The 12,521-nt window shown below is 46.3% G+C and overlaps 1 protein-coding gene across 2 annotated transcripts in view; it reads left to right on the forward strand.

The window, feature by feature from the left end:
• Positions 1 to 12,521, forward strand: part of ADGRD1 (adhesion G protein-coupled receptor D1) — a 304,783-nt gene that overhangs the window by 246,715 nt on the left and 45,547 nt on the right. For both annotated transcript variants that reach the window (XM_084820329.1, XM_084820331.1), the window contains one exon: positions 11,283 to 11,374. In XM_084820329.1, the coding sequence (XP_084676455.1) occupies positions 11,283 to 11,374 (92 nt within the window). The remainder of the gene's footprint in view (positions 1 to 11,282; positions 11,375 to 12,521) is intronic.

The following is a 12,521-nucleotide window of genomic DNA, read 5'->3' on the forward strand; positions in this document are numbered from 1 at the left end:
TGGATCACATCTGCTTGGGTACCACTGGGAGAGTCACACTATTGGGAGAATGAGAGTTGGGAAACCTCTTCCTGTCCGAGGGCCAAATGCAGTTTTGGAGAAGCTGTCAGGGGCCACATTCCAGAAGTGGGCAGGCCCAAAGGGAAAGGGGTGTGGCCCAAACCCCCCAAATACCAGCATATTGTAGCTTAACATTCTTGCTAAAAATAACTTAGGAGAGGCATTTCAGCCTTTTAGGATGGGGACAAAAACTGGAGAAAAGCTGGAAATTCACCAAATGACCAGTGGTCAAGGGATGGGGTCCAGGGAAGGGGCTGTGACCCTCTGGAGAAAACCAAAGGGCCAGATTTTGACTTCAAGAGGGCCAGAGTTGGCCCCCAAGCTAGAGGTTTCCTCCCTCTTCCATAGTTGAAAGTGATGAGAATGAGCTGTGTTGCCCTCTCCCCTTTCCTCTTCTGGCATGGACACAAGTGGGTAATGTCAACAATGGTTTGTTTGAAACCATGGTATACAAACTAGCTTGTTGAAATATACTGTTAGTAGTAACATTAATCACACTTTAGGGTTTGCACAAGACCGAAGGAGGACCAAAGACCTCAGAACTCCACCAGAGGATGGGAGAGGAGCACTAAGGATGTCATGAGACTCTGCCGTGTGTGTGTGTGTGTGTGTGTGTGTGTGTAGTCCAATGGACTCCCCCTTGCCTGCCCTCCCAGACCCACTCACTGAACCATGGGGCACTCACAGACCCACCTGGGAAGCACCCTGTGGCTTGGCAAGTGCCCAGCAGGTGCCCGTCCTCCCTAGCGAGCCACCATTGGCGCAACAATGGCAGCTTGGGGGCTTCTGGGTAGGTAATGTTGTGTACTTTGTGGCCATGAAAGGCCCATTTGCACAACATTACAGGCATGAATGGAGCATTCACACCTGCAATGCTGCTTAAAAGGGGCCTTTACAGCCTCCAGGTACGCCACATTACCTACCCGGAAGCCCCCAAGCTCCCACTGTTGTACAGTATTGCAGCTCACTGGAGAGGATGGGCAGCCCCGTGGCTTCATCAGACACTCACTGGGCTGTGATGAGGCTTGTGTGGTCCTGCAAGCAGGGGCAGGTGGCAGCAGTGGCTTGACAAGCACCTGACAAAGCTGGGCACGGGTGAGTCCATCCAGCCCTAGGGAGCACTCAAGGCAGAGATTTGAAAAGTGGCTAAGATGATGAAATAGTAGGCAAAAAACAAAAACACCCCTCCCCCCCCCATTGGTCATTATTTATTCATTTTATGAAAACAAGGTTATGGGTTGGATCCAAATTTAGCCATACCTAGAGCCATTGAAGTCAGTGGGACTTGAATTACAACTAACTAGGGATGTATGAGAATTTAGTTTCAGTTCTTTTTTGATCAGGATTTACCCAGTTCAAACCTTCCAGACTGAACACAGACTCGGACGCAATCTGCAGTCAAAGTCCGTCAATTTGTGAGCTTGCAATGTGATTTCATTGGCATTTCACATGCCAGCAAGGTGATGCTCAAAATCCTACAAGTTAGGCTTCAGCAGTATGCGAACCGAGAACTACCAGAAGTACAAGCTGGGTTCCAAAGAGGCAGAGGAACTAGAGATCAAATCGCCAACTTTCGCTGGATCATGGAGAAAGCGAGAGAATTCCAGAAAAACATCTATTTCTGCTTCATTGACTATGCTAAAGCCTTTGATTGTGTGGATCACAACAAACTGTGGCAAATTCTGAAAGAGATGGGGGTACCAGACCACCTTACCTGTCTCCTGAGAAACCTGTACGAGGGTCAAGAAGCAACAGTAAGAACCACACATGGAACAACCAATTGGTTCAAAATTGGGAAAGAAGTACGACAAGGCTGCGTATTGTCGCCCTGCTTATTTAACTTATATCCAGAGTACATCATGAGAAACGCCGGGTTGGATGAATCACAGGTCGGAATTCAGATTGCCGGGAGAATTCTCAACAACCTCAGATACGCAGATGATACCACCCTAATGGCAGAAAGTGAAGAGGATCTAAAGAGCCTCTTGTTGAGGGTAAAGAGGAGAGTGCAAAAGCTGGTTTGAAACTCAACATTAAAAAAATGAAGATCATGGCATCTGGCCCCATCACTTCCTGGCATATGGAAGGGGAAGAAATGGAAGCAGTGACAGATTTTATTTTCTTGGGCTCCAAGATGACCGCAGACGGTGACTGTAGCCATGAAATTAAAAGACGCTTGCTCTTTGGAATGAAAGCTATGGCAAACCTAGACAGCATAGTGAGAAGCAGAGACATCACCTTGCCGACAAAGGTTCATCTAATCAAAGCTATGGTTTTCCCAGTAGCAATGTATGGCTGTGAGAGCTGGACTATAAGGAAGGCTGAGCGCCGAAGAATTGATGCTTTCGAACTGTGGTGCTGGAGAAGACTCTTACGAGTCCCCTGGACTGCAAGGAGGTCAAATCAGTCAATCCTAAAGGAAATCAACCCTGAGTGCTCATTGGAAGGACAGACACTGAAGCTGAAGCTCCAATATTTTGGCCACCTAATGCAAAGAGAAAACTCTCTGGAAAAGACCCTGATGCTGGGAAACACTGAGGGCAAAAGGAGAAGGGGACGGCAGAGGATGAGATGGCTAGATAGCATCACTGATGCAATGAATATGAACTTGAGCATGCTCTGGGAGAGAGTGCAGGACAGGAAGGCCTGGCGTGCTATGGTCCATGGGGTCACGAAGAGTTGTGCACGACTGAACGACTGAACAACAACAACAACAATGTGATTCATGAACAACAACAACAAAATGCATTCAATAGCATATGTACATTTGTAAAATGTCCATGAAAAAATGTGGATGTTTGAAAAATGTCCATGAAAAAATGTGGACATTTGAAAAATGTGCACAAATAAGCTTTAATAAATGAGAGAACAATGCATACATTTCAAACAGTGTATATTTGGGGGGGGGGGAGAAGCAAAGCTCATAATCTGATACAGACTTGAGTCGGAATGAGCTTTGAGACAGAATTCAGAGAACTTCATCAAGCTTGTGTTTTGCTGATTTGCACATCCCGACACCTAACCCAAATCCTACTGATTTCATTGGGTCTGTTTTAAGTTTGTCTAAATCTACATCCAACCCTTAGTTTAGATCTTGATAAATATAGAGTTTTTTTGGATGTAAACTGAGATTTGTACATCTGCCAAAACTGCTTGCTGTTTTGTGGTTGTAAGTCTTGTTTTATGTGTATTTGGTTGATTTATTTGGTTTAGTTATTTATATTGATTTATGTCATACAAGTGGGCCTGGGATCTACAGCTAAATGTTACTTTGTGGAGGGCTGTTATTCAGGATTCTGGTCATTCAATTCCATACTCTTCCTCCCCCAATTTTCCATTCCTCCCACAGCAGGCAGTCAGCAGCCCATGGCCACTGAGTTTTCTCAGTCCTCACTGAGCTGTGGTGTCTCCCATCCTCCATGTTTAGGGTTTTTCCCCCTTCCTAAAGATGTTTGTTTTGTTTTAGTTTTTTAGATCTTGGGATTTCCCCAAGCCCACTGATGCCTCTGTTTTGTGTGTGGTTAGTGCTCAGATACGCAGATGATACCACCCTAATGGCAGAAAGCCAAGAGGATCTAAAGAGCCTCTTGTTGAGGGTGAAAGTGGAGAGTGCAAAAGCTGGTTTGAAACTCAACATTAAAAAAACTAAGATCATAGCATCTGGCCCCGTCACTTTCTGGCATATAGAAGGGGAAGAAGTGGAAGCAGTGACAGATGTTATTTTCTTGGGCTCCAAGATCACCGCAGACGGTGACTGTAGCCATGAAATTAAAAGACGCTTGCTCCTTGGGAGGAAAGCTATGGCAAACCTAGACAGCATAGTGAGAAGCAGAGACATCACCTTGCCGACAAAGGTCCGCATAATCAAAGCTATGGTTTTCCCAGTAGCAATGTATGGCTGTGAGAGCTGGACTATAAGGAAGGCTGAGCGCCGAAGAATCGTTGCCTTCAAACTGTGGTGCTGGAGAAGACTCTTACGAGTGCCCTGGACTGCAAGGAGGTCAAATCAGTCCATCCTCAAGGAAATCAACTCTGACTGTTCATTGGAAGGACAGATACTGAAGCTGAAGCTCCGATATTTTGGCCACCTAATGCGAAGAGAAAACTCCCTGGAAAAGACCCTGATGCTGGGAAAGATTGAAGGCAAAAGGAGAAGGGGACGGCAGAGGATGAGATGGCTAGATAGCATCACCATAGCAATGAATATGAACTTGAGCACACTCTGGGAGAGAGCGGAGGACAGGAAAGCCTGCTGTGCTATGGTCCATGGGATCATGAAGAGTCGGACACGACTTAACGACTGAACAACAAGAAGTGCTATTTTGGCCACATAAGCAGCGGCACGCACAGCCTAAACATCGGAAATAGAGGGAAAGATCTTCTGAGTTGTTTGTACAGATACCTGTAGAATCGCATACATTTTGTGTGTCCTGTAATACTTTTTTTTAAAGGAAAAAGAACAAGAAAGGAAGCATGGAAACATGGAAGCCTGTAAAGTATGAATGACAGATGTTGGTCTCTAACACTCAGGTGTGAAGCAGTTGCCTGAGCAGGGCTCCAGGGTGAATTTCCACGCATGGGTGTTTAAGGACGAGCTTCTCTCACTTGTATGCTACGTGTGTGCTGTGGCGGAATGCTGAAGTAACCCTAGCATATAAGATCTAGGAAACAGAGTACAGGGGCCACAATTTTTTTAGCATAGCCTGGAATCACTTCCATTATAATATGATTAGAATGCAAGTGCTGCGGAACATATCCTATAGACAGTATACATTTTAAATGCAGCATAATTGGCTGACATGAGCAATTTGAAAGTGCTGGCTAAAGAATGAGGGGGGAAGGGTCTACTTTTCCAACTCATTATTGAGATGGAGAGTAAATGCCAGGATTCCAGTTAAACAATAGCAACAGGCTATTATCCAGCTCTCTTTGGATGGCTGAATAATGACAATGTTTGTTTGCAAATTGTTATTCCATAGAAAAGCTGTCATAGTCCGCCCCACCCCTTGACAGTTCACAGGCTTTGGTGCCAAGCAAATGCTGGGATTCCAGTCTGGATGCTTAATGACCAAAGCTGCTCTTCCTGAATCATTTGCTTCAGAGCGGTCCGACTGGGTCTCCATTCGGGCTGTTCTAGGGCTGCCTTCCCCAATATGGTCCCCTCCAGATGTTTTGGATTCCAACTCCCATGAGCCCCAGCCACTGTGGGCAATGGTCAGGGATAATGGGAGCTGTGATGTAGAGGTGTGTGTGAGTGCGTGCATGTGTGCGTGTGTGTGTGGACTTCAACCTGTAGTGGTAATGTAATCAGGGGTGTGTGAATCAACAAAAGGTGAGCTTGTCAAAGTCCTCCATGGAATATGTTTATAATTGAATTCCTGGAAATAGACAATTCCATCCATCTCTAATTAGCAGTGGTCCCTCTGCAGAGGCATAGATCATAGAATCATAGAATAACAGGGTTGGAAGGGGCCTACAAGGCCATCAAGTCCAACCCCCTGCTCAGTGCAGGAATCCAAGTCAGAGCAGTCCTGACGGATGGCTGTCCAGCCTCGTCGTGAACGCCTCCAGTGTGGGGGAGCCCACTACTTCTCTAGGAAATTGGTTCCATTGTCGCATTGCTCTAACAGTGGGGACATTTTTCCTGATGTACAGCCGGAATCTGGCTTCCTATAAGTTGAGCCCATTACTCCGTGTCCTGCCCTCTGGGATGATGGAGAAGAGATCCTGGCCTTCCTCTCTGTGACAGCCTTGCAAGTACTTGAAGAGCGCGATCCTATCTCCCCTCAGTCTTCTCTTCTCAAGGCTAAACATGACCAGTTCTTTCAGTCTCTCTTCATAGGGCTTTGTTTCCAGTCCCCTGATCATCTTCGTTGCCCTCCTCTGACCCCTCTCCAGCTTGTCTGCATCATTCTTAAAATGTGGTGCCCAGAACTGAACATAGTACTCCAGATGAGGCCTAACCAATGCTGAGCAGAGGGGAACTAGTACTTCCCAGGATTTGGAAGCTATGCTTCTATTAATGCAGCCCAAAATAGCATTTGCCTTTTTTGCAGCCACATCACATTGTTGGCTCATATTCTGCTTGTGATTGACAACAATTCCAAGATCCTTCTCGCTTGTAGTGTTGTTGAGCCACGTATCCCCCATCTTGTAACTGTGCATTTGGTTTCTTTTTCCTAGGTGCAGAACTTGGCATTTATCCCTATTAAATTTCATTCTGTTGTTTTCTGCCCAGCACTCCAGCCTATCAAGATCCCTTTGAATGTTGTTTCTGTCTTCCAAAGTATTAGCTATCCTGCCCAATTTTGTGTCACCTGCAAATTTGATCAGCATTCCTGCACCACCTCCTCCAAGTCATTAATAAAAATGTTGAAGAGCACTGGGCCCAGGACTGAGCCCTGCAGTACCCTGCTCGTTTCCTCTCCCCAGTTGGAGAAGATCCCATTGAGAAGCACTCTTTGAGTCCGATTCTGTAGCCAACTGTGGATCCACCGGATCGTTGTTTCATCTAGCCCACTTGGAGCTAGTTTGCTCATCAGGATATCATGGGGCACTTTGTCGAAAGCTTTGCTGAAGTCGAGGTATATTATGTCTATAACATTCCCACAGTCCACAAGGGAGGTTACTAGGGCATATTAGATGCCTGATGAAGCTGCTGCTTGACTCTAGCTCTGCAGGCAATGCTTTGGAATCAAACTTGGCATCTTTGCTTAAGAGGAAAGAGAGATTCTTGAGAGAGAGAGAGAGGGAGAGAGAGAGAGATTTGTCTCTTTTATTGAATACTATAACTAGAGGGTAGGGATGGGGGCAAAATTTGTTCAGTTCACATGAACTTCCTAATTTTGCATGTTTGAACCGACATGCAAACCAAAACTCAGTTATCTGTTGAGATCCACACTTCTCCGAATTTCGCAGTGGGGTTCTCCAACCCAAATGCACAAACATGTGTACATTAAGGAAAATAACATTCAGAAATCCATTATCTTAGGAAAATTTCAGACACAAAAGTAAATATGTGCAAAATTGCATGGCATTCAGAGAAACACACACAAGAATGCATACAAAATTCAAGCAAACTTACGAGTGGAAAAATGAAAAACTGAAACCAAAATTGGCAGATTCGCCCATCCATACTGGGAATTCCAGGAGGGACAGAAGGAGATACTTCGCACCACACACATAACTAACGTAGGGAAACCACTGCCACAAGATGTGTTAATGGCCACTAACTAGCTTTTTTATTTATTAAAGGATTGGAGCAGGGTTCCCTAACTTCTTTGGCTTGCTGGGCACATTTAGAATTTTGAGAGTGTTGCGGGTGATGTCACAAATGGCTGCCATGGAGGGGGTTGCCCATTCATAAAATGGCTGCCACAGTGAGCGTGGCCAGTCACACAACACTCATCACATGTTGTAAGGTGATCCTTACTTTCTGTCTGAGTGAGGTGATCCTTACTTTTTTGACTCTGCGCTGCTCAAACTCACCACAGCTGTTATGTCACTTTAGTTTAGGTAGAGTCAATGTTTTCTCTCATCCGTTCTTTTTCTTTTACTGCCTTTCACTTTGGAAAAGTTTGGGGCTTTCTTGACAGCTAGTGGATCTTTTGATCAATCTCTTTCATTTTGTAAAGTTTTTTTTTAAAAAAATATTATTATTCCTCACCTGTGACCCCAGAGATCTTGGCAACCATTCATTTTGTTCCTTCTCTCATTGTCAAGTCTTTTCAAGATGCCTTGGGTTTCTGCCCAGTTTCTTTTCATTGCTTAGCTGCTTCTGTCAGTTCCCTAACTTCAAATGTAGCAAAGCTTCTGCAAAGACTTTCCCCCCTCCCTCTTTCCCCATTTCAACACGATCTCATTACTATCAGCACCAAAAAGGATCTTCTCAGGTTCACAGCTGGGAGTCTGGGAGATTTTTCACTGACAAAGTTAGCAGGAGAAATATTGCCCGTAACCACGCAGCCTTGGGTACACTAGGGAATTTAATAGATTCATAAGGTGTGTTTTGGTTCGCCTTTTACTTTTAGGCCATTTCGGATTTACTCTGAGGTGGCCAGGTGGGTGAAGAATATTTCATAGTGCTTCGCAAGATTCACAGCAACTGTAAAGCATCCTTGTAAATACGTTACTAGTTTGCTAGAAAGTTTTACTAGCCTGCCAGAGGCTGGCAGCACAGTGAAGGAGAGCTGCATTTCTATGTTGGATGTTGGGGTGGAGGGTTCCTTTGGCACCCCACTTAGTTTCTATGCTGAACGCAGAAAAGGGATTGGAAAGCTCCATCCCTCCTCAGCCAGCTCAATCACTCACCTGTATGGACCTCTGTGCCTTCACCTGTATGCAATGCCTGGTCGTCTATGGCAATCAGGCGAGTGCTTATGACACTGGTTTAAATGTGTGGACTGCAATGTATTTGAATTTAAAGTGTAAAAAAGGACTGTATTTTAAGAGCAGTTTGGGCTGGTTACTTTTTAATACCTCATAATAGCTGAGGTATAGGTACTCCTGAGGAATCATCATACTATTTATTGCTTGCTTGCTTGCTTGCTTGCTTGCATTTGTATCTCACCTTTTTCCACTTGCAAGAAACTCAAGGCAGCTTACATTATCCTCCTTCTCTCCATTTTATCCTCACAACAACAACCCTGTGAGGTAGGTTGGGTTGACAGTCTGTGACTGGCCCAAAGTCACCCAGTGAGCTTCCATGGTCAAGTGGGGGCTAGATCCCAGATCTCCCAGCTACCAATCTAACACTCTCACCACTAAAACACACTGGCTCTCACAGTGTCTGAGATATGATTATGGGGGGGAAGGACAATAACTAAAGGCTAAACTACACACTGCATTAAATGTGTAGGGTGCAGTTGATCCTAGCTTTCTTATTTTACTTTGGTGTAAGCGTACCCCACATCTGCATCGGGACCACTGCACACAGGTAGGGCCATCCTCCTAAATTCACACCTCCATGTGGTGCTAAAGAAAAACAAAACAAAACAAAAAACCTGTAGGGGTGTATGAAACCCCACTTACCTGCATCTGCGGGGGGTCCGCCGGGGGGGAAGACGATCCGTTCCTCCCCCCAGAATCCTCAATGGGGGGGAGGCAATCCGTTCCTCCCCCCGGAATCCTCGACGGGGGGGAGGTGATCCATTCCTCCCCCCGGAATCCACCCCAGCTGGCTCCGCTCCACGGCAAGTCTGCAGAGCTGCCAGCGAGGGCTGCCCGCCACAGCCTGACTTCTGGCTGCAGCCGGGCTGCGGCCGCAAATGGCATCCTGCGTAGGGGACACAATTTGCGTCCCTGCTTTGCCGTGATAAATCCTTACGTAGCCTATCATGGCCAAAGGGAGGCACGCCAATGGCGTCCTCTATGCAGGACACCATTTGCAGCCGCAGCCCAGACGGCGGTCAGCAGCGGCTGGATCCGGACCTGCCAGAGGCAGGTAGGATCCGGTCCATGCAGACTTTGCGGGGTGGGGTGGGGATTGCTCCGTTCCGCCACGGACTCTGGGGGGCTGGATCCCGAAGTCGATGGCAGAATTCTCCGCCATCTCTAAAAACCTGTCATTGATGAATTTAGGAGAGGAAGCATCCAGGTTGGAAACTTTCACCCCTCCTACTGAAGCATGATGATCCCAGTCTGGCTGGGGCTCTGCATGCCTACACTAAATAAATGAAAAAAAGAAGGGCCACACAGTATGCATTTAATGTAGGAGAGGGTTACCTGAAGGATCGTCTCCTCCCATATACACCTGTCTGGACCCTACGATCATCTTCAGCGGCCCTTCTCGGGGAGGAAGCGAGGTGGGTGGCTACTAAGAAAAGGGCCCTTTCTGCTGTGGCACCCTGGTTGTGGAATGAGCTTCCCAAAGAGGCTTGCCTGGTGCCTACATTGTGCTCTTTTCAGTGCCAGGTGAAGACCTTCTTACTTTCCCAGCCATTTTCATTTCTTGGTTTCTGTATTTCAAATCTTTACACTGCTGCTAGGTTCTATTTGGTTATTCTTTTTATTTTTTATGGTGTGGCTTTGAACTTCTAAACTTTCATATCGCATTTTACAGTCTTGTATTTTATGGTTTTAATTGTTGTGAACCCCCCAGAGAGCTTCAGCTATTGGGTGGTGTAGAAAACAAACAAACAAACCATAGTTTAGCCCTAAGTAGCAAAGCACGTATTTTGCATGCAGGAGATCCCAGGTTCAACCTCCTGGCACACTTTTTTTTTTTTTAAAGACATGTAGTAGATGACTTGAAAGACCTCTGTTACTGGGCCAGAGCCTCACCACCCACCTCAGAGATGGGCCATGGAGAGGGTGGCCTGGACAATTGCTGTGGAACTTGACCCTGTGGTGTCCCAAGCTGCAAGGCTGGCTGTGTTTAATCCAGTAGGATGGGGAATAACAAAAAAGAGCCAGTGTAGTGTAGTGGTGAGAGTGACGGACTGGGAGCTGGGAGATCCGGGTTCTAGTCCCCACTTGGCCATGGAAGCTCACTGGGTGACTTTGGGCCAGTCACAGACTCTCAGCCCAACCTACTTCACAGGGTTGTTGTTGTGAGGATACAACGGAGAGGAGGAGGATAATGTAAGCCGCCTTGGGTCCCTTGCAAGAGGAAAAAAGGCGGGATAGAAATGCAATAATAATAATAATAAATAAAAAAAATGAAAACTGGCACATAGTTCCCTCACTCATCCAGAGGTCAAAGGAAACAAGGAAGGTGTTCGTAAGAGGGCTTTCTCCAGTGCCTCTCCAGAGAGTCCTGATTAAGAAGAAGAAGAGAGAGAAGAGAGAGATCAAGAGCCGGAGATGAGGCACATGGAGTCCAGCTGCAAGACTTGGCTGTCACAGAAACCCTTTGCAGTTTTTATGCTGGATCTGCAGTGGGAGAAAGGCATGGCATGTGCACAGTATAGGATTTGCACTGGAGACAACAGTGCTTGCATGATGAATTGTGGTTTTGCTATCATCCATGTATCAAGAACAGGGCTGGCGTCGGGGCGTTTTGCCCCATGTTGCTTCTGTGGTTTGAACAGATTTCCCCAATGCTTTGGAAGAAATGCTTCTTTGCTTCTGCTCCCGCGGGAAGTCATGCCATAGCTTCAGCTATTGGGCGGGATAGAAGTGAAGTGAAATAAATAAAATCAAATTTCTCATTCTGTCCCCTGCATCTCCAAAATGTTCTGTTATCTGCTCTCCCTGATGGAATCCTTCCTTTTCTCCTCTAGGTCAACATCTGCATTCTTGTTGCAGTCACCAGAGTCATCTCGAGAATAAGTGCTGACAACTATAAGGTGCGCGGTGATGCCAATGCGTTCAAGTAAGTCCTTCTCGTTTACAGTAGCTTAGAATGCCAAGAAGGTCTGGAGGTCTAGGGATTGGAGCATGGCATCTAAGGCAAAATCCAAAATGCTGAGTACATAAATGTGAGTGATGCTTTCTCAGAAGTAAGGCTCTAGACCTCATGGTTGCATCGAACAGAGCAGAGCTGTCTCTCTGAGTAAAAGAGCTCTGGTCTGAAAGGACAAGATGAAGCCCCGTGTCTTCATTCATTGCTGAACTGATCAGAATTTGGTGATTCCCGCCCATCCCCCAGGGACAGCTCTTCAAAAAAGTGTTAAGGAAGCAATGGAGAAAAGGGTCTTTTGCTTTGCTGGGGAGCTGCTTTGGATACCACCCATGGGAGGGGTGGTTCCCCCATGAGGACAGGATTTTGCCCTCTACACCTAGTTTCTCTGGGAACAGCACTTAAACACAAGCCCCTAGCAAAGCCGCAAAGATGTCCCAAGTCATGGTCTGAAGGCACATGAGGCAGCCATCTTGCTGAAGCTAAGCAGGGCTGGGTCTGGTCAGTGCTTGGAGGGGAGACCACCTGGGAGCCACATGGAGCCACCTTGAGCTCCATGATGGAAGAAAGGTGGGATATAAATGAAATGAATGAATGAATGTGAGGGTGAGATAAAAAAAAATTATCTGTAGAGAATTTTTTGTTTGAATTTCATGGGCGTGGGGGGGAAACGCTCAGCAATTCTTCGGGGGGGGGGGATTTGGCCAGAAACTATCTGTCAGAGGGAGTCTTCCCTCTGGCTTATGCTAATGGCTGCATCCCCCCTCTCCAAAGAAGAAGAAGAAGAGGAGGAAGTGGAGGAGGGGTGGCCATCAGCTGATAGTCACCCAGAGTTGCTCTAGTGGTCAGTTTAACACACACACACACACCCCGCTTGAATTTTGCTTTCCTCCCCTCAAACCTTTCGAAGTGCCACCCTTTCACAACCTATGAAAGGGGCTGTGAAATTGGAGGGGAGAGGGAAGAGGCATTTCAGTTTGGCCCTACATGTTCCTACAATTTCATTAAACCCTCTGTTACCAAGTTCTCTGTTTTTTATTAAGCTACTGTCACTAAAGAATACAGACTATTTTTTCTTTCTTTTTTCTGGTGTCAATAATTTAAGAGATTGTGGGAGAAA

Source organism: Heloderma suspectum, chromosome 13, assembly GCF_057233095.1.
Source record: "Heloderma suspectum isolate Gila_16-S chromosome 13, 16-S_ref, whole genome shotgun sequence".
NCBI classification, from domain to species: Eukaryota; Metazoa; Chordata; class Lepidosauria; order Squamata; family Helodermatidae; genus Heloderma; species Heloderma suspectum.